The sequence below is a fragment of the Carassius gibelio genome, chromosome B3 (assembly GCF_023724105.1).
Source record: "Carassius gibelio isolate Cgi1373 ecotype wild population from Czech Republic chromosome B3, carGib1.2-hapl.c, whole genome shotgun sequence".
Taxonomy (NCBI): domain Eukaryota; kingdom Metazoa; phylum Chordata; class Actinopteri; order Cypriniformes; family Cyprinidae; genus Carassius; species Carassius gibelio.
In genome coordinates, this window is record NC_068398.1 from 21,922,345 (window position 1) to 21,942,471 (window position 20,127).

General features: G+C 36.9%; 2 protein-coding genes across 2 annotated transcripts; one reads left to right on the plus strand and one right to left on the minus strand.

The window, feature by feature from the left end:
* Positions 1 to 130: 130 nt before the first annotated feature.
* LOC127951753 (cytohesin-2-like) lies at positions 131 to 7,723 on the plus strand. Its single transcript, XM_052549753.1, has 14 exons — positions 131 to 263; positions 679 to 739; positions 1,269 to 1,342; positions 1,466 to 1,530; positions 2,269 to 2,335; positions 2,837 to 2,955; positions 3,047 to 3,127; positions 3,312 to 3,424; positions 3,709 to 3,857; positions 4,434 to 4,545; positions 4,973 to 5,049; positions 5,166 to 5,237; positions 5,564 to 5,718; positions 6,628 to 7,723. Exons 1-14 carry the CDS (start codon positions 144 to 146, stop codon positions 6,710 to 6,712), a joined length of 1,350 nt encoding a protein of 449 aa, XP_052405713.1. The 5' UTR covers positions 131 to 143; the 3' UTR covers positions 6,713 to 7,723.
* Positions 7,724 to 9,102: 1,379 nt separating this feature from the next.
* On the minus strand, positions 9,103 to 20,001 carry LOC127953263 (protein FAM83F). Its single transcript, XM_052552270.1, has 5 exons — positions 18,985 to 20,001; positions 14,744 to 14,911; positions 11,852 to 11,973; positions 10,897 to 11,741; positions 9,103 to 10,283 (listed from the first exon to the last, which is right to left on the minus strand). Exons 1-5 carry the CDS (start codon positions 19,444 to 19,446, stop codon positions 10,234 to 10,236), a joined length of 1,647 nt encoding a protein of 548 aa, XP_052408230.1. The 5' UTR covers positions 19,447 to 20,001; the 3' UTR covers positions 9,103 to 10,233.
* Positions 20,002 to 20,127: the final 126 nt, after the last annotated feature.

Sequence of the window (20,127 nt, forward strand, 5' to 3'; positions counted from 1 at the left end):
TTTTAACAGTGCGGAGGAGGATTCTAATTTATTTGTCAGAGGATTCTATGAATTGAAATGTGATAAAAAAAAAATCTAATTGACATTTGTGAAAGAAAGAAAAAACTGTGAAATTTGGTGAGGAAACGCTGAGGCTGTCATTCATGGTGACGTCACCCTCCTCGCGCAAGGACTCAGTGCTTCTTCATCAATTAAAGCGCAGTTCACGTTTCCATTCGACTGTACGACGCCGAGTACCTGCTCACCGAGTTACACTTATGAAGGTATGCGTTTTCAACACTTTCCTTGCGTTTTGAAAAAAAAAAAAAAAAACTTTGCATTGCCTTGGAATCGTTACTTTATAATTTATTTATTGAGTGTTAGAAAAACGTTTTACGTCCTTGACCATCCATAACCTCTCACCAGTCGTAGCATTCGCTTTTAAAACATTCGTTTTGTTACCTGTGTCTTGTTTTGCGTCTGTTAGGTTATTACTGGTGTTATATTTTTATAATATTAAATTTGTTTTAAGAATATTAGCCTTTATATCTGTAAGCTGAAAACGGTCATCATCAAGACAATATCATAACGTTTTAGTCATTTTAATATAATCTGTTATCTAACATAGCCTAGTACTTCCAGATGTACATTTCTCTTGGTATGCACTGATGTGTGTCTGCTCTTCCTGTTTTACTGCAGTCTCCCTGCAGCACAGCCGGCATGGGAACCCAAAGAAAGGACAGCTTCCTCTGGGGGAAAGGTATGTTCCTCCTTACTCATTTTCTTAAGGTTTGAGACTGCTGTATAAGTTCTGTCTCTGAGCTGAACTGTGAATAATAGACTTTAACGGCAAAATGTTCCATTGCTTCTGGGACACCTGTGATCACCTTCATCCAAACTTCAACACTGGACTTTTTGTAAAGGCCTACAGTGTATATGTGATATTAAAGATAGAAATTAGTTTTAAAAATAAAGATATTATTTACAATTTGGATAGCTTTAAAACTGTAAATGCAAGCAGAATCATATCCTGGAATCATATGCTGTTCCATAGCATTAGTCACTGTTGTAAATATTCATTATACATATTTTGAGTGATTGCATCCACAGAAATTTCAGTTTTGTGTAAATTCAACAATTAATATGCCAAAATCCATCCTATGTGGGACAGTTCTCCAAAACTGAGGTAGCAGAGATATATTTAGCTGAGAAATTTGGGCTATGTTTGGACTTCAGGTTTTTCTTCTCTTTTTTGCTAACTGCTGATATACTGTATATGTCATCTTCAGCACCTTCAGCTTTCAATTCAAATGACAAGAGGCAGACTGACGTCCATAAGCATGTGATTCTAGATGATATTCAGGTATATGGCTTTATTTAGTGTCATTCTAAGCAAATTAATACAATTTTCTGCCAGCTGAACTTTGTGAAGCAAATGATGTAAACTATATGAAGCTTTGGCGGATCAATTTCTCCACTCTTGCAGAAACTCAGGCTGGAGATCGAAAACATGATGTCAGAAATTCAAACGATGGAGTCCGATGATGAGAAGTGAGTATTCACCGCTATCACTCAGAGTTACCATGGCAACTAGAAAAAGAATCGATAAGCCCAATATTTAGACATTTCCTACATAATATTTTTGCTGTGTGTAGTTTTTTTTTTCTGTGTTGCACTGCTCTTTATGACAGGCTGTAATCATCGTGCTCATTTTCATATCCACTTTCTTAATGTTCACATATGTCACTTGGTTATAAAATAACCTCTTTGAATATAGCAATCTCTATCCATGTCTCCCAAAACAGAACACACAAGAAATGTGAATTCCTAGAGCCAAGGATGTAACAGTAGATTAGGATCCCAAACTTAATGTGCATTCTATAGTCACTGGTCAGGAGAAGTTGCTTTGAGTATTTTAGTATAAACATTATAATACATCCCTATGTGTACATGCTTGCATGTGCATTAGAAGCTGCAGTATCTCCACTGAACTGAATTCTGCCATTAATGCACAGTTAACATTTGCAGGTTCACGAAACACCATCGTTGAGCGTGGGCTTGTATCTATTTCCTGTTTCTTGGTATCAATTTTACGAGAAGAGCTTTAGCTCTAGATTTGACGTTGCTAATTGTAATGCGTGGACATGATAGAAAATGATAAGATTAGTTTATTTGCATCAGCCACTACACATTCCTTTACGATTTACCTGAATCAACGCTATATTGTCATAATATGCTGGAAGTGTTTCATTTCCATCACAATAATGTCATTTTTTTATTCTCCTCTAGTAAAAATGTAATGAAGAACAAGAGAATCCAGTGTGGAAAAAAGAAGTTTAACATGGACCCAGAAAAGGTATAAACAATGAATCATTGCATGTAGTTGCAATCACGAGTTGCATGCAGCACAAAACAACGTAATGCAACCGCTTCACAACTATGAGATTTAGCTAAACTAGGTTAAAGGAAGAGGGGGTGGAAAGAGAGATAGAACCACATCCTGTGTTTCTGTAGAAAGTCAGCTGAAGCCGCACTGCATTTTCCGAGTGTCTTGGTGTGCATGGTCAGTAAAAATAAAAAGTGCCTTACCTGTCCAGTTTTGATCTTTTTTTTTTCATTTTTCACAAAAACAAACCCCCCAACACCCACCCCCTGTCACAGATAATATGAAACCTGTTTATAAGAGAGAATGCATGTGCATTTCACTGGTAAAACATGCAGTTGGTGTAGCTATTAGACCAAAAGCAAATCATACATCATGATCTGTATCTTATATCCTGTTTGTTAATGAATGTTTAGTAACAGTAGTACCAGTAATGGCAATTTCATTGAGATTAATCAGTGTGTTTATTTCCAGGGTATCCAGTATCTTGTGGACAATGAGCTTCTGGAGTGGAAACCAGAGGCGGTGGCAGAGTTCCTCTATAAAGAAGAAGGCCTCAATAAAACAGCTATTGGCAACTTTTTAGGTGAAAGGTATGAAGATGAGGAGGAGGATGTTTTTGTGGCCCATGCTTCCTGTGGTTTTGATATAGAAAGAGAGTTGATTCCTTTTTTGTTTCCACAGGGAGGAGATCCATCTTCAGATCCTGCAGGCCTTTGTTGACCTTCATGAGTTCTCAAATCTTAATCTAGTTCAGGCTTTGAGGTGGGTGGAGATCCTCATCTTCCTGTTTCATACTGTATGTCATTTGAACTATATATACACACACACACACACACACACACACACACACACATATATATATATAGATATATATAGATATATAAATATAGATATAGATAATGTTTTAATTTTGGGCGAATCTGCGATGGTTTGATTGTGGACACAGGCAGTTCTTGTGGAGTTTCCGTCTACCTGGCGAGGCTCAGAAGATTGACCGAATGATGGAGGCCTTTGCTCTGCGGTACTGCACCTGTAACACTGGGGTTTTTCAGTCCACAGGTAGAGTACCTTTGCATTTGGAGGTTTTGTGTTTGACTGCTAAAAGGAAGAAAACATAAAAAATTAACAGACAATTAACGACCAAAATGGATGTTTTTCCTTTATCCAGTCTGTGTCTTGTTAATAATTGCAGGGTCCTAAAATAATAAATTGGCCTATATATCTCAGTGTTTGACTTACAAGCCATTTCAAGCCATTTCAAGCTGCACATGTTGAGCAGCATTCTTGCTATAAACTACTTGCATGCAGACAATTGAAAGCGTGTGTATATGTGTGTGTTGCAGACACCTGTTACATCCTTTCCTTCGCTATTATCATGCTCAACACAAGTTTGCACAACCCCAATGTGAAAGACAAGACCACACTAGAACGTTTCATCAGCATGAACAGAGGAATCAACCATGGAGAAGATCTTCCTTATGAACTACTGGAGGTGAGAGGGGTCATAGATTACCAAACCAAATACCTGCATCTAGAGTAAATATACACATTGTTCAAGTTTGGGTTAGAATGGGTCTGCATGCTTTTATTCAGCAAGGATGCGTAAATGCATCAAATTTGACACACACAAAAACAAGTCATTTACAATGTGACAAAGAAATGTAATAAAATCCTGTTCTTTTGAATACTCTACAATCACAGTTTAAGCAAAAATATTAAGCAGCACAACTGTTTTTGACATTGATAATAATAAGAAATGATTCTTGGACAACAAATCAGCATATTAGAATGATTTCTAAAGGATCATGTGACCCTGAAGACTGGAGTAACGACTGCTTAAAAGTCTGCTTTGCTGTCACATAAATTAATTACATTTTGATCAGTTGAACATTTTTAAGGAATACATAATTATAATATAATTTTTAGTTATTATTTTACAGCCATTTTTGTAATTCATTTTTTTCCATTCATTGAACATGTTTGTATATGAATCCATTGTTGGAGTCATGATTTTGTCTTATGTAATGATCAAGTGTTAATCATTTCTCTTTTCTGACACATCCTGTAGAAACTTTACGAGAGCATTAAGAACGAACCCTTTAAGATCCCAGAAGATGACGGCAATGATCTCACTCACACCTTCTTCAATCCTGACCGAGAGGGCTGGCTTCTAAAAGAAGGTTTGTTACTCTCGTGTACTATTAATATTCACAAAGTGTTGTACATGATCACATAGGAACCAGTACTCAGCGTACACATTTATATTCCTAGAACACTGTTCTATGCAGATGCACAAATAACGTTTTTGTCCTAACATTTATAGAACATTAAAGACTAGACAACTTTAAATGAATGTTCAATTAACATTACTGGAAAAACATTAGTTCAAAACTTGGACTGAACTTGGTGTGAGAAAGTTAACCAAAAGTTCTGAGAATGTTCCTGGTTAGCTACAGTATTCTAAAAATTTGATTGGCCCAAACAGTGAAACAGCTCAGTGCAGCTCAGCCAATCAGATGAGAGGACTGGAACTAACTGCTATGGAACTGTTCTGTACAGTTATCTTTATTTATCTAAACGTTATTAATGATTTTGGTTAATCCTTAGGTGGCAGAATAAAGACCTGGAAGCGGAGGTGGTTTATTTTGACTGACAGCTGTCTCTACTATTTCCAATATACCACTGTAAGTACTCTATCTTTACACAACACATTAAAATCATTTTAAAATTACAATTTTTTCCTATTTAAATAGGAATATTACAAATGAGATAAATAAAAGTCAATATTTCCCCTCTCTAGGACCAAGAACCAAAAGGAATCATCCCACTAGAGAATTTATGTGTTAGAGAAGTGGATGATGCAAACAAACAGGTACATTTCCCATGTGTTTTCCATTCCTCCTCATTTATTATCACTGATCCACATAGATCATGTGTTTCTCTAGACTCCTTACACCTGCTTCTTTACGGGTTTTTTTAGTCAGCGCTGAGTGATAACTGAACCTCTGTCAGCACAGTCTAGATCTGATTTGATGCAACTCCGCTCAGATCCTGATTTCTGTTTTTTGTTTCTTCTTTCTGAGTCAGCATCTCGTAATACAGAGTGACTTTTCAAAGATCTTGATATAACAGGGTATCGTAACCTTTTGGAAATGACAGCATATGCATTTTCCCTTTTTTTAAAACATGCACGTTCAGTTCTGTTTGGAGTTGTTCAGTCCTCATCGTAAAGGAGAGACGATAAAGGCATGTAAGACCGAGACAGACGGGAGAGTTGTGATGGGCAAACATCAGTCCTACAGACTCAGTGCTGCTTCTGAAGAGGAGTGTGCTGACTGGATCCAGGCCATCAGGTACCAGACAGCACAGCATACCGGATTCATTTGACGGGTTGATTTTCCTCGTCTTTCGGGACTTCACTGATTTCATACAAAGAGCACTTTCTTAAAAATGGTCTCTTTTTTCCTCATACAACATACTATGACATTCATTATGTAGCGAATAGTGAATAAGTCGAGTGTTTTAGACCTCGCTGTAAAGAGGAGAGGAAAAATGTCCAGTTTTTCTATTATTCTAATGCTTACATTATTTCAAGAGCAGTCGTATTATTAAAAGTTTATTTATAAAGAAGATTTCATACATCGTGGTAAATTAAAGGGTCTCACACACTTATTAATTCAAACCTTCCTCTGTGCTTTTACATAATTTTGGTGTGAAAAATGAATCCAGTCTTTTTGAAAAGGTGTGTTCTTTCAGTAAGCACAGGTTATTTATGTCTTTTAGGAAGTGATACGGTAGACTGTGTGCCTCACTGATCTGAAAAATCCTCTAATAAAATGCGTTGAAGTTGTTATATCCTGTATGAGCAAAACCAGCCTAATTTCTAATTTTTAGTCTAATTTAGTCAAATATTTCTTGTATTTAGTATTTTTTTTAGAGAAAGGAATCCTCTCTGGGGCAAAATGACCAGAAAACAACATGACGATTAAAAAAATATAAAAAATATAAAAAAAAACAAGAAAATATGAGAGACAAATATGATGCGGACACTAAGATATTGATGGCGAGATAACAATAACTTTTCAGCAGTGTGTTTTGTAGGTCATGGGAAAGAGGAAGTCGAGTATGTTTAGAAATGTGCACACACTTAGTCATACATTAACAATCGAATTAAAATATATATAGTATGTTAGCATTAACAGAGGAACTGAGAATTAAAAAAAGCTGCATCTGAGTCGAACTGTTTCCTCTCTTGTTTTTAGAGCTTGCATCACAAAAGACCCTTTCTATGACCTGGTATCTGCACGCAAGAAGAAGATCATCGGCCACGCTGAACAACAGGACTGAAGCTGACCGGTGAACTGAGGGGTCTGACCGTTTAAACAGCTGCGCACAGACATGGAGACAGAGGACTGAATGAGCTGGAAATGATGAATGAGGTTCTCAGGGTGCTGATTCTCTCTCTCTCTCGCTCTCAGAGGTCACCGCTGCTGTGTGTGCAGCCTCAGGAGTGGCTTACACAGTGGTGTTGTGGTCAGGCTTTCTGTGAAAAAATATTTTCCTATTTATTTAACGCTTATGAGAAATTCAATTTTATTTGTGAAATATCCATGTCTAAACATGAAACCGTTTTGTATAATGTTCCCGGTCACTGTAGAATTTGTTTCTGTTTCTGTTTAAGGAGAGACACTGCAGGCAAAAACACAGTTTTTTTCATTAACCTGTCTTTTTTTTAGATCCAAAACATCCAAAAAACACTGTTAAGTGTTTCTTTTATTGCACTTTATCTATTTGTGCCAATAGTGTTTAATTACAATACATATTTTTAAAGGCCGTTTTCTCAAAATTATGTTTTTCTCCAACACTGAGCCATAAATCTCCACTTCTGTAGCACGTACACACACCAAACTTTGAATTTTTATGCTTGTCTATATTCTGAAGGTTTTTACAGAGGGATTTATTCATATAGAATTTTCTTGATTATATACAACATTTAAATCCCCTCAAATTGTGAAAATATATTGTTTTCTAGCTGTTTAAAGTATTTTTATTTTTTATTTTTTTACCCTATTCACCTGCAGTGTCTTAAGTGATATTTTCGATGAAAAACACTTAAATGAAGCTACATTTCAAAGAACTGAATAAGGTATTTGTGTTTTGACGCACAATTAGGCCATTTTTTTATTTGTATCTTTCCATTTGACTAACACGCACTTATCATTTTATAATCATAGGATTTGTGAAAATCAAATTGGTATGTCTGTCTTGTAAATATTGTGATGCCAGTTAGCATTAACGCTTGTCAGGTTGAAATTGTCCATATTCTGTACATAATAAATGACTTATTTAATGAATATACCATTATTTGTCATTCCAGATCATTCCTAAAACTTTTGAATACATAAGACCATGTTATTAAAATCTAATGACTGTGCACTGGGATTCTCTAATTAAAGCTCTTTACAAAACAAGCCTCGTTTTCACCAAGTAATGCACACATCTGTCCAGCAGAGAGCACCATTGGCCAAGCTTCATAATCCCTTCAGTGTATGCAGCTTATATATTTTTAAGCGTACATACAGAGAGGTTATGAAAATGGACTATAATATTAAATAACATTAAATAGGATATTTGGGACCCCACCCCAATCATTTCGATGGCAGAAAGTATACCTGAAGTAATGAAGCTATATATAAATGAGCTTTTTTGAGCCTGGAGCATGAGAAACATTTGAAATGACGTTCTAGTCTATTGAAAAGGTTGCACATTTGCTTCCACATTTGCTACACCTACAGTATAATGCACTTGTGGTCTTCAAAAGCACACTCCCCTCTTCCTGTGCATCATTTCCTTTATCTCTGCCAATTCGTTCGCCATTTCTGTTATTTCTCTTAGAAGACTAAAAATACATACTTGTTATAAGTGCATTAGTTTACTCAGAAGTTGTGCACTATTTGGTGGTCAGTGAAGAGTCTGGCTCAAGGTCATGTAGGCCACTGGTTTACCACACATGCCTTGGTAACACACATTATATTACTCTTAGCAAACAAGGGAATTAAGGCAGTGTCACACCCATGTTAGCCTAACAGATCTGTTGACGTATCTCTGATGATATCAGCATGGTCAGGTACTGTGGAAGTCATCTTAAGCACAGCTTAGTTTTGAGTTGTCATATATAGCTACAATATTGCATTATCCATAAACTCACTGACCATTCAGTCCATCCAGGAATCATCTGAGAGGTGTTCGGACAATACAGGTCATGTTTTCAGTGCTCTTTTGAACTTGGGCAACACTGAGATGACTGTCAAAAGGTGGCCTAATTTACCAGACATTTTTAATCAACTCTAAACTAACAGTTCATCATTTCTCAAAGGACTTAAATCCAAATCTTTTGAGTTTGGGAGACAAATACAACCAGAAATATACCACAAATGTTCAGTACATTATCAAGCACTTAGTTTTTCTATATATTTTCTTTTCCAATAAATTGCTGCATTCAAAGAATTCGGTATGCTACTATGTCTTCCATAGTTGTCATTTTCTAAGCATAGCAAGCCCCATAATGACATTTGACCGCTGATAAATAGTGTAAAAGCAACTGTTAGCCACTTCACAATTAAATCTGATTAAACTAACATTTGACAAGTTAGGCTTATAGTCTTTTCTTCAAGGCAGTTTTATACAGTGCAGATCACATCTTCTGGAGTTCAATGAAAAGAAATAAGAAGTAACAATGTATTTAAGGCCACAGCCCTTTATTTATTGGCACTCTTGATCTAAAAATCAGTTGCATAACATCTATTATTCCCGAGGGCCATTGGTTCACACAGATATTTGTCTGTGTTTTTCAATGTGCTACATTGTAATTGATTGTTTTTATGTAAACATGCACAACAGATGTCTGCTTTTTATTATAAAACCAAGATGGTCTTATACGTTCTGCTGTTTTGTTACAGCATCTTTAAATCAAGAATGTGTTCTGTGTAAATTCTTAAAGACACAGTGCAGACATTTATATCTATAAAGTAATACAAGTGTAAAAATCATTCAATTTATACACAAAGCCATTCATTTTACATTGCTTGAGTGCTTTTTTTTTCTTCTTCTTCTTCTTTTTTTGAACAAAATTATTTAAAAGTCACTTTCAAACCAAGCAGCTCGAAGACCAGTGCAGCGATTTCATGGGAGCAAATTAAATCTGTATCTGGAACCTTTTCCCCCTCAAGCAAAACTCTCCATATTACAGATTCATATTGAAATGTGTGGATTTGGCCTGGGAAATTTTGCTGAGCAATGGAAAATGTGACCACACCTTCAATGGTAACTGATCGGGCATGTTTTTATCTGTCATCTGTTTTCCAAGATTTGATATGGAGCTCCGAGGGAGCCACACAGGCTTGAGGATTGGATAAGTGCAACTGATTAGGCCTGGGTCAATGTGCAGGGTTAAGATCTGCTGAACAGGAAATATGTGAAACATGCTACATCTTCAAGCTCTCTGCAGTCCACCTTTGTAACCGGCAGGAGGTCACATGATCACAGAAGGCACACTAAAGTTCAGTCATTTTTTTTCTTCTGACGCCAGCTCCTCGCAGTGTCAGCAGCATTCTGGAGGTTGTTCAAACAACCTCACTTCCCTTTAAAAACACAGAACCAATACTTCGTTTTTCAGCTGACAGCTGAATCAATATTATTGAAGGGAGAATCACTATCCACATCTTGTCAAAGCTGAATATAATAAAGAAAAATGCCCTATTTTTTTTTTTTACAGCATATATTGTTAACATTCTCTCAGAAATGTGTCTTGTATCCAAAATCCTGATCTAAAAGCACACGTTCTAGTTGATTCCTTTTGCAGAGATGCCTCAGGACTGAATACAGGCCTTCTTCTGGTTACGCCTCCGTCCTCTCGGGCCTGAAAAGAAACAAAAGATGGCAAACAAGTCTTTAAAAATATCAAAATAGGACTGCATGATAAATCTAAATAAAACTCTGATATGTGCTATTATCAAATTGCAAGGGCTGCAATTTAAATAGATGCAATGGTACAGAGTGAAGCACAGCGCTGTGTTCTTATACGTCTCAATGCCGCTCCACTTGAGCTCTTTAATAAGTGTTTGGGAACACAACATGTGGCAACCATCTTCTCAAACTTGCTGTAATGAGAAGCGCTTAAAAAGGAAGCTTTAAGGGCCCCCTGTTGTTTTCCACCAAAGTAAAAGTTCTAACATTGGAAAATAAAGAAATTAAGACGGCTTTAAATATAATTATTGTCAATTTATAGTTTATAATGACATAGTTTATATACGGTAATGTAAAATAAAATAGCAATGCTGATATATAATAATAAAATCTGGGCCAAATTGTGTAGCCCTACAAACAAGCAAGCCTAGAGTTTTTTTATATCACATTTTAAATTGCATCACAATTTTTATCTGAAAATTACAATTAACATTTTCCCTCAAAATGTGCATAAAAACACTGCACCACTCGAAAAATTAAAAGAAAGAAATAATCAGCATACGTACCATCCTCACTATCTGTGGCAATGGTCTGAAGAGAAACACTCCTTGGGCCCATTTTGTTCTTCTTGAGTTTAAACTTCACCTGTGGTGGACTCTCTATCGTCTCAAATGTGTCTTGGACTTCACCAGTGCTGTCAGTCTCGGAGATCTTGCGAGGAGCGGGAGTCACGTGTTTGGATACGTCCTCTTGCTCTTTAATATGACCGGCCAACCAAGAAGCTTCCCTGGAGTTGCTGGTGATCTTAGTGTCTTTCTGACTGATCTGTTTCACATCCGTGCTTTGATGGGTTGTTTTAGAGAGAGGGTCTGGGCTCTGGTTGTTTGCTCTGCCTTTCAAGAAATTCCGGAAGGAAGAGCGCTGCTTTTTAGAACCAAACAGTGAAGGCTTCTTACCCTCCTCTGTCCCATCTGGGGATGTAGGGGACTGTGGACGTACACCGTCCCCATTGGAGTAGATTAATTTTTCCATGTTATTAACAGGGGCATGGTCAACATAGTCTCTCAGCTTAGAAAGATCCTGCAGGGAGCCAGTCACACCGAGACTGTTGCCGACAACTAAAGAGTACTTGGGATTATGGTATTTATGTGCAGGCACTTTCTGGATGGAGTCCCCTACAGAGATCTGGAAGCGTGACATGGATACAGGAACTGTGAGTTTGTTGGGTTCCGCTGGCGTTTTCAGCACAGGGACTGACAGGGCCGGCTTACTAATGTGAAACTCACGATACAGGTCCACCTTATCAGACACCGCATACAGCTCTCTGAAGTCATTGTCGTAGAAGTCAACCACTTGTCCTGACATCACAGTGATTGTGTTGCGGTTCATCCTAGAGGCACTCCAGGTAAAACTGTAGAGATGGGAAGTGTACGGTAAATGTATTGATTAGAGATAGAACAAACGTAGCACAACGGTGGGCGAAACTACAAGATGCACTGTTTGGTCTGCATGCATACGAACCTGTATGATCCAAACATCACTTTCTCTCCATCTACCAACATGTACTTGGAGCACAGCGATCCAGGCAGACGACCGAAGGACAGAGGCATGCCAGAGCCTCTCACAGTTCTCACACGCAGGTTCTGAGGAAGCAGAAAGAGAGACAACTCTTGTAAATCTACAGCACAACATGTAACACTCTGAAATACCTGAGCTTCTCATCAAAGATTTTGCTTAGCATTGCGTTACGGGCGTCCTGAGCTCGAATCCTGGCTTGATTCCACCCACTTTCTCGCTTCCCGTCACTTCTACATTGATAACTTCCTATACTAATAAAAAGTAAACACCAAATATACCAAATATAAATAAACTGCTAGTGAACGGTCTCACACTATTTCGTTTCAACAACATCAGGCACCCGAATACGAGATAACATTTAGTCTGCGCACTTTTATTACGTAGGGAAAAAAATTACAGGCTTGCCTAGTTGCAGTAGCTTTTTTATCAATGATGCTTTGTGACTGTTTCACAGGAACTGAAATGTTTGGGTCCATCTAGTAAAACCATTACAGAATGAGGAAACCAGAGGTCAGCAAGAGATGACACCAGGGCATGTGAGAGACGAGACCATATTATTTAGCAATGCATTTAAGTTATGAACCAAATTACCACAGGTCTGCTCTGAAGAATAAAGAAAGATCTCTTTTATACAGAGACAGCTGACTCCGGACAAGATTTTTTGAATGGAAAAAAATGGCCAACATTAGCTCAAGGGCTTGCTTCCTGCGGTATCATTTCAATTATGCATGTAAACCAGGATGTCAAAACAACCCAGTCATTTGAAAAGTGAAAGTCGAGACATTTGCCACGTATGATAACCCATACTCGGAATTGGTGCTCTGGATTTAACCCGTCCAAGTCCACACACACACACACACACACACACACACACACACACACACACAGCAGTGAACACACACCCGGAGCAGTGGGCTAGTCTGCTGTAACTTTTAACCAAGATCTGGTTTGTACCATAAAAAGGTCATTTAAGGGCAGTTAAGGCCTATTTACAATAAGAAAACTATCTTTCACTAAAGGTTTTAATAACTGTTTTAGTTCTATGAAAATAGTATCCATAAGACAGCTGTAACCATATTAACACACAATTATTTAATTGGTATAACTCTCAGAAAGTTTTTTGTTGTTGTTGTTTTTTAGTTAGCAGTCAAAATTCATTGACTTTAAAGAGCTTGCACGTTAAAAGCAGCAGAAAACAAAACTGCCATCTTAATAATAATGTATCGTTATCGTCTATAAGTGCGGATGATATATCAGCTACCGAAATCTTTCTAGTTATTGTTTGTGGCATGAACAGTATAAAGTGGCAAATCTGGATTTTACAGAAGGCAGGAGGTGTCAGAGCAACACACCTGACATGGGCAAATATCCAAGGTGAAGTCGGTGGTGAGACGTTAATGAGAAAATCCTTGCACACAGGGGTGTGGCGAATTCATTTGCACACTGAGGACTCCAAAGAAAGGAGTACTGTAGTGACAAAAGGGCTTTGAGTACAAGGCTGGCATGGATGAGGAAAAAGCAGAAGCGTGAGAGATGAGAGCACTGCACAACTCTCCTAAACACGATCAAGTTGCCTTTTTTCTTAGTTCTGTTGAAATCTGCAGATCCTCTTTCAGGAAATAACAATGCTGAATTATCCGACTCTATTGCTCAGTGTAAAGTGTCAGATGAAAAGCCCTAGTGTCCTATATTAAACAATCCACATAGACCAGGCTCATTGACAGGTTATCTCCAGGAGATCGGCAGTATTTGGGGCAGTCTTGTGGAAAGCACTGGGTTTGATTCTACAGCGTGGAGTTCATAAGTGTGTGCAGAGCAGACCAGGAAGTCAGTTGAACCCTGTGGCAACAGCTCCAGACTCAGCATGAGTTACAAGTTCACACAGATCCCTTAAAGGTCAGCTGACACAGTCTGTTAACATGTGCATCTGTGAGTGCTATGGTAAGTCACGTGTTCTTTTTGACTTCTTTTCCAGCTAAGCTGAAAAGCCACGTCTGACTATGGTTAACACATTCTGATGTTTTGATAACACGTGTCTTCACTTTAACTAGCATTGTGTGTCATCTGTGTGATCACACACAGAGAGTTAAGAATAAAAGGGCAACGTTTTGGTTCACTAATGGCTAGTGTTAAAGAATAAAACTTGATAGACACGATGTGCTTGATGTGCTTCCAAAAACCAACCTGGAAGAAGTTAAACGTTTACAAATTGTCTGTTTTAAATCTCCATGTACTCAAAACTCAAGTTAACCACAATTTCCATGTAATTTTATAAGAAAGAAAGGACAGAAAGAAAGAAAATTACACACACACACACACACACACACATTTTATTAGATAGATTTGTAATTTGGTGTAAAATAGGACCCTGACATATATTATCATTAATTTCGATTTCATTTAATCACATTGAAAATGAAGCCTGTTACCAAAATATTTTGCAATGTGACATTATTTAAAGGCAAAAACTGATCTCCAATTCGCATTGTCACAATGCTTCCCTTACTTTCCCCATTATCTTCAGTGAACATTCTTTTAGCTAAGAACCACACATTTTTTCAATTAAAATAAGAAATTATAGACTGTTCCACAAATACTACTATGATGCATAAATATTAAAAAAATGTAATAAATATGAATTATATTATGGTAATGAGATTTATTTGTATTATGATAATGGGAATAGTTTTTTTATTCATTATTTTGATAATAATTTGAGGGAAATGTGCTTAACTACCAAAAACAATGGCACAAAAGAATTGCCCTAAAATTGGCTTCATTTTTGTTTCATGCAAAACACATTTTCCTCTGCATCAACCAGTTGTTATCACTCACCCTCAGGTGTTGCACAGAAATCTGCAGCCTGCTGCTCATGTCCAGGAAGTGCGGCAAGCCGTGCTCCTCCAGCAGCAGGTACACAGCCACCCCCCTCTTACTGGCAGCGTCTAACAGATCCTGCAGGATCAGCAGGTCCGTCAACAGGTCCATGACCACCGCAACCAGCTGAAAACCAAGTCAAACCAAACTGTGGTTAAAGCTTAGCTGATTCACTTAGCTTATCATTACATCTGCTTTGAGGTGAGTGTGAGCCACACTGGGCATTTCTCTTTTCTTACACTATGACAGTGTACTTGGTCTAAGTTTGAGTAGACACATGAAATCACATCCAGAACACTCCAGCAGACACATTAGCAGTGAAAAGGTCCAATCTCCACATGAGTCACAGGCTATTTATGAAACAAAGCAGACATTCTGGCTTAAAGGACACATATGTGTTATATATGAAGTTTAGAAACCACACAAATAAAATGCAAATTAGGTTAGCATAAAACTCGTGAATGACGTGGAAAACAAGTTTTAAATTGGTCATACATTTATTGGGTCAGTTCAAAGCTTGTTTAAGGTTAGGCCTTAATTCCTTCTGCATCCTGACTGACTCGCATGTCAAAGCTATGTAAATAAGAAGGAAACTATTTGCATTAAAGAGAAAACAGATACTGTAACAGCTGAACAGGAGTGAATCACTTTTGATAACACAGATTCCGTTCGTTTGCTAAAGCTGAAAATAATTGAAAAGGAAATGTTCTTTTTGATTGTAAACTATTCTTCCGACAAGGAACTGATAACATCTTTTACACGTTACAGTAGAGTGAAATGCTATTTGAACATTTTCAGACATGCATGTTTCTATCAGTTCCACCTGGTTCAGATGAACACATGCCATCGAAAACACCAGCGTCAGGATCCACCTGGATGATATCTCAACACAACGTCCTGTGGACATAGTCTTATGCTAACACTGACACCTGGTTTCCTGAAACTAAAGCCAAACTCTAGTCAGCGATCGGCTTTGAACTTTTTAAGACACATCTAAATATCATCCAACTCAATAAGGGTGCTCAGAATGTGAAGATGTGCATATAATGTCTGGTCTTCTAATACTTTACAGCAAGAATATTACCAAAGGTGTTTTTAAAAATCACAATTTAGCACGGTTTATTAAAAAGAAAACGAAAAAAAAACAGTTTGAGTTGCTGTATAGAAATAAATGGATATCAGTTAACTCCAAAACCAATCTAAAGAAGGGCAGCACCTGCCAGAACATAAGGATCTCAGTTTGTCAAGTGCATTTGAATTAGTTTCACAGCAAACCACCAACAAATAAGTCTAACCGGTGTACTTAAGGTGCAAAGAGATGTGACAAGTGTGACAACCAGAACGAAGCAGCAAAATGTTAGTGTGTTTACAATCAAATGAACCAGATTTTGCTGTTATAAACAGAGGTGGCCCAAAGATTGTAATGATCTGTTGAGTGGAGTATTATCATCTTATAGTGTTCGGGACGTATGACAGATTTACAAGGCATGTGTGAGAGGAAACAGAACTAACTTAGAAGTTACAATGAAATGTATTAGTTCTGGAGGGAACACTTTTCAGGAATGTTTTGACAGCTTTTGAATTTTTTGAGGGTTATAGAGTACAGTACATTCATTGAGTGAAGGCAGCTGAAACGCTTTGTAACTAAAGTCTGTCATTATAACTAATAAGTCATAAGTCACAGTGTGTGTGTGTGTGTGTGTGTGTGTGTGTAAACCCGGTAATAAAGCGGTAGGACTTGAAGGCAGTGTGACTGACTCGCAGACAAAACCCTGACAGAGTATTACTTCACTCTTTTTACTGAGACTCGTTCAGTAATGACACACTTCACACTGTACAGAAGGTTAGCCATATTTCTATACACTCTGCCAGATTTAACCAATGGCTAGATGCCTCAGTTTCCTGTGTTTAGGGGAAATGGGTCTTTATGAGAATATCTTATCTTTTTAATAGTTCTTAATGCATCATGCTTATAAAAAATCCCATCATTAGTTTAGATGAAGTTAATTATCATTTGGCAGTTTCTATGTATTTAATCAGTCTTTTCATTTAAAGTTAAAATGAATGTTTCTGTTTCATATCATTTTAGTATGACTAAAGATCAATGTTTAGTCATGGTGATTTCCAAATAAGAGTTCAGAGCTATTTCTCAAACAAACAGCACTCCTCCAAAACACCCATATAGGCCACAGGGACTAGTCCTCGGCCGTTTCTGAAGAAATGTCTTCTTCAGAAAAGGAAACCTGATGAAGAGTATTTTTAATATTTGTACTTCATTTAATCATTGCTTCTTCCATATTCCCACAACTTTATGGCAGCGTTTAAAACAGTTAGGTCGGAGTTAAATTTAAGGCTAATTAGTTTAAAAGATGATCTTATATGCTCAGTATTATACAAACAGTAACATTTCATATTTCAGTTACCACTACACTTTAAAAAACAAGGTTATTTATTGGAATCAATGGTTCAAGTGCAGAAAAAAGGTTTGTTATAGTAAAAAAAAATTTTTTTTTTTTTTTTTACAAAAACATGGTTCTTCTAGGAACTGTTCTTCACTGAAAGGCTCTGTTTGGATCCAGAAATGGTTCTTTTATGGCATTGGGGCAAAAACACCCTTTAGTTACATTTTAGTAGAAACAATGCATTAGTATCCAATTGCGGTAACACTTTAGAATACTGTTTCTTACTTACTACACAACTTATAAGGAATTATTGAAGAATTAACAGGTGATTATTCATTAACACTTAACTCACTACTGTTAACTACTACTATTATGTAATATCATTTTATGATTTTATGATAACAGTTAGCTAATCAATAACTAATGAATTCTGCCATATCTACTGAAGAACTACTATTAATTATCTACTAGTTAGGGTCCAAGAACAATAACTATGAAGTAACTACTAATGAACAGTTATACACAAATAATCACTATAATAATCAGGCTGTGGCCCACAAATCAATTACTTGAGTAAAAGTACAGATACCCCAATAACATATTACTCCAGTGAAATTATAATACGCCTGCTCATTTTCAAAGTTACTTGAGTAAAGTACAAAGTACTACTACAGTAGCAACTTTGTTAAAGTCCATTTATTAGCCTATAATGGAAGTTTTGAAGAATTAAGTTTTGATTATAAAATGTTTGTTAAATTAGTTGAATTGTGGGCAGTATGCATATTAAAATTGAATAAAATATGAATTATCTTATAATTCTTTATTAATTACTAATGGGTTCCCAATATTTTCACTTTAGAATAGGCCTAATGTTTCAGGTTTGAAATAAGTCCTGCAGAATTATTTGATGATTCTTTATTAATAACTAATTGGTTACCTGTATTTTCGGCTTTGCTTTACATGAAGAAATTGAATTAATGGTAATGTGGTATATGCTGAGGAGGCACACATACAGTACTATACATAAAATATAAAAACTAAGGTAATTATCACAAGGCACTGGAGTCGTGGTGGGGTTCCTACTGGAAGCTGATTTCCTACAGAACACACTCACAAAACAATTCACTACACAGGCAAAACCTCTGTAAAATGTATTGCATTTATTAATATTTAGCATTTTTATACTACTACTACTGCTAATAACTTTTATATAAAAGGGTCATAATTCAATGAAATTGTGTATAACTGTTCATTAGTTATTTCATAGTTATTTTTCTTGGACCCTAACTATTAGATAATTAATAGTAGTTCTTCAGTAGGTATGGCAGAATTCATTGTTATTGATTAGCTAACTGTTATCATAAAATCATAAAATGATATCACATACTGATTAGTTAACATATCTTCCTTAGTAGTTAACAGTAGTGAGTTAAGTGTTAATGAATAATCACCTGTTAGTTCTTCAATAATTGTTTATTAGTTATGTAGTAAGTAAGAAACAGTATTCTAAAGTGTTACCGCTATTATTAGTAACGTTAGGCCTATATAATGCAAAGGAAGGTACTGATGACTAATTGAACAGATATAGGTCACTAAGTAGCCTACTAATGACTAATGAATAGTTAGGTATGCATTTTCATTAGTCACTAGTTATAACTATTCGTTAGTCATAAATATCGGAAAACTTTTTTTCCACTATTAATACAAAAAAATAGTATAAAAAAACTTTTATTTATTTATTTTAAAAAAAAAACTTTTTTCGTTTGGAATAAAAGGTAGACGGCCATGGCTGCTTACCTTTGTGGATTCTTGAATGAGTCTGCGGACCACCTCTTTAATATGCGGACTGTTGGATTTGGGTGGGTGGGTGTAAACCGACACCCGAGTTACCCCTTTGTAATGGCCGTTGCTGGGCCAACCGATGTCCAGCGGAGGGATCTCCGTGTCAGACATGGTCGGCCAGTAGGTTGAGTGCACGCCTGAATCTTCACTCGTATCATGGGGCGACCGTGAGCAGCAGGTGTCCGAGTCGCTGTCATATTCCTGGAAGGTTTCCCGAATCCATTTGATTTCCCTCGCGGAGAGAAAGTCTTTAACATTATCCTCTTTGAGACGCATCTTGAACGCGCCATCCCCGTTCTTCAAGAGCTGCTCGAGCGCGGCCCGCTGCTCCTCGCTGTAATAAAACTCCGGTTTGGACTCCGGTATTTTCACGTTGACATGTTCATCGTCCATGCATACTAGCTGAGACTCAGCCATGGCAGCTGTGCTCCCGTGTTTGGCTCCAGGCAGAACGCTCAGCACACCTTTACCTGTTTGAGTGGTTGGCTGAGGTGTCTCTGAGCTAGAATAAACTTATAGGGTGGGCGGAGTTTCGGCAGCGTGGTAGGCGGGGCTTCAGCACTTTTTATGAAGGTTCTTGTGAATTGACATGACGACACTTGTTTAACTTCAAATAAACACGGATGAAAGCGTCACGGTAGTTTCCTTGACTGACGCCAACTTTTTGTTTATTTACCAAAAATGAAAATACAAGAATACAACTACCACCAAGAAAAGGCAAAAAATAAAATAATAATAATATGCCTAATAATATTAATAAAATAAAATAAATAAAACAGTTTTTTTTATGTATTTACCCTTACGAAAATCTGGTCTTCTCAGGGAACCGAGGTTACGTTAGTAATCCAGTACGTTTTGCTACACTATAGTTTAACCATGGTATTTGTAGTAAAACTGTGGTTATGCAAATGTTAATCATTGCGCCAGAAAACCATGGTTTCTACACTTTTACTACAATAAATCAATGGTTAATTTTCGTGATATCCTGTTATCGTTTACCTGTATCTTTTTTACCTTCATGGAACACGGAACACAGAAATAAAGTTCTAAAGTTTTGAAACAACACGACAGTGATTAAATGATGACAGAATTAGACTG

Excerpts from the sequence above, each read along its gene's own strand:
- LOC127953263 (XM_052552270.1), bottom strand. The coding sequence starts at position 19,446 with ATGGCTGAGTCTCAGCTAGTATGCATGGACGATGAACATGTCAACGTG. Across the intron at positions 11,974-14,743 it reads TTTCTGTGCAACACCTGAGG|AACCTGCGTGTGAGAACTGT; the intron begins GTGAGTGATAAC and ends CTGCTTCCTCAG. Across the intron at positions 10,284-10,896 it reads TGCCACAGATAGTGAGGATG|GCCCGAGAGGACGGAGGCGT; the intron begins GTACGTATGCTG and ends GTTTCTTTTCAG.
- LOC127951753 (XM_052549753.1), top strand. The coding sequence starts at position 144 with ATGGTGACGTCACCCTCCTCGCGCAAGGACTCAGTGCTTCTTCATCAA. Across the intron at positions 4,546-4,972 it reads GGGCTGGCTTCTAAAAGAAG|GTGGCAGAATAAAGACCTGG; the intron begins GTTTGTTACTCT and ends GTTAATCCTTAG. Across the intron at positions 5,719-6,627 it reads GACTGGATCCAGGCCATCAG|AGCTTGCATCACAAAAGACC; the intron begins GTACCAGACAGC and ends TCTTGTTTTTAG.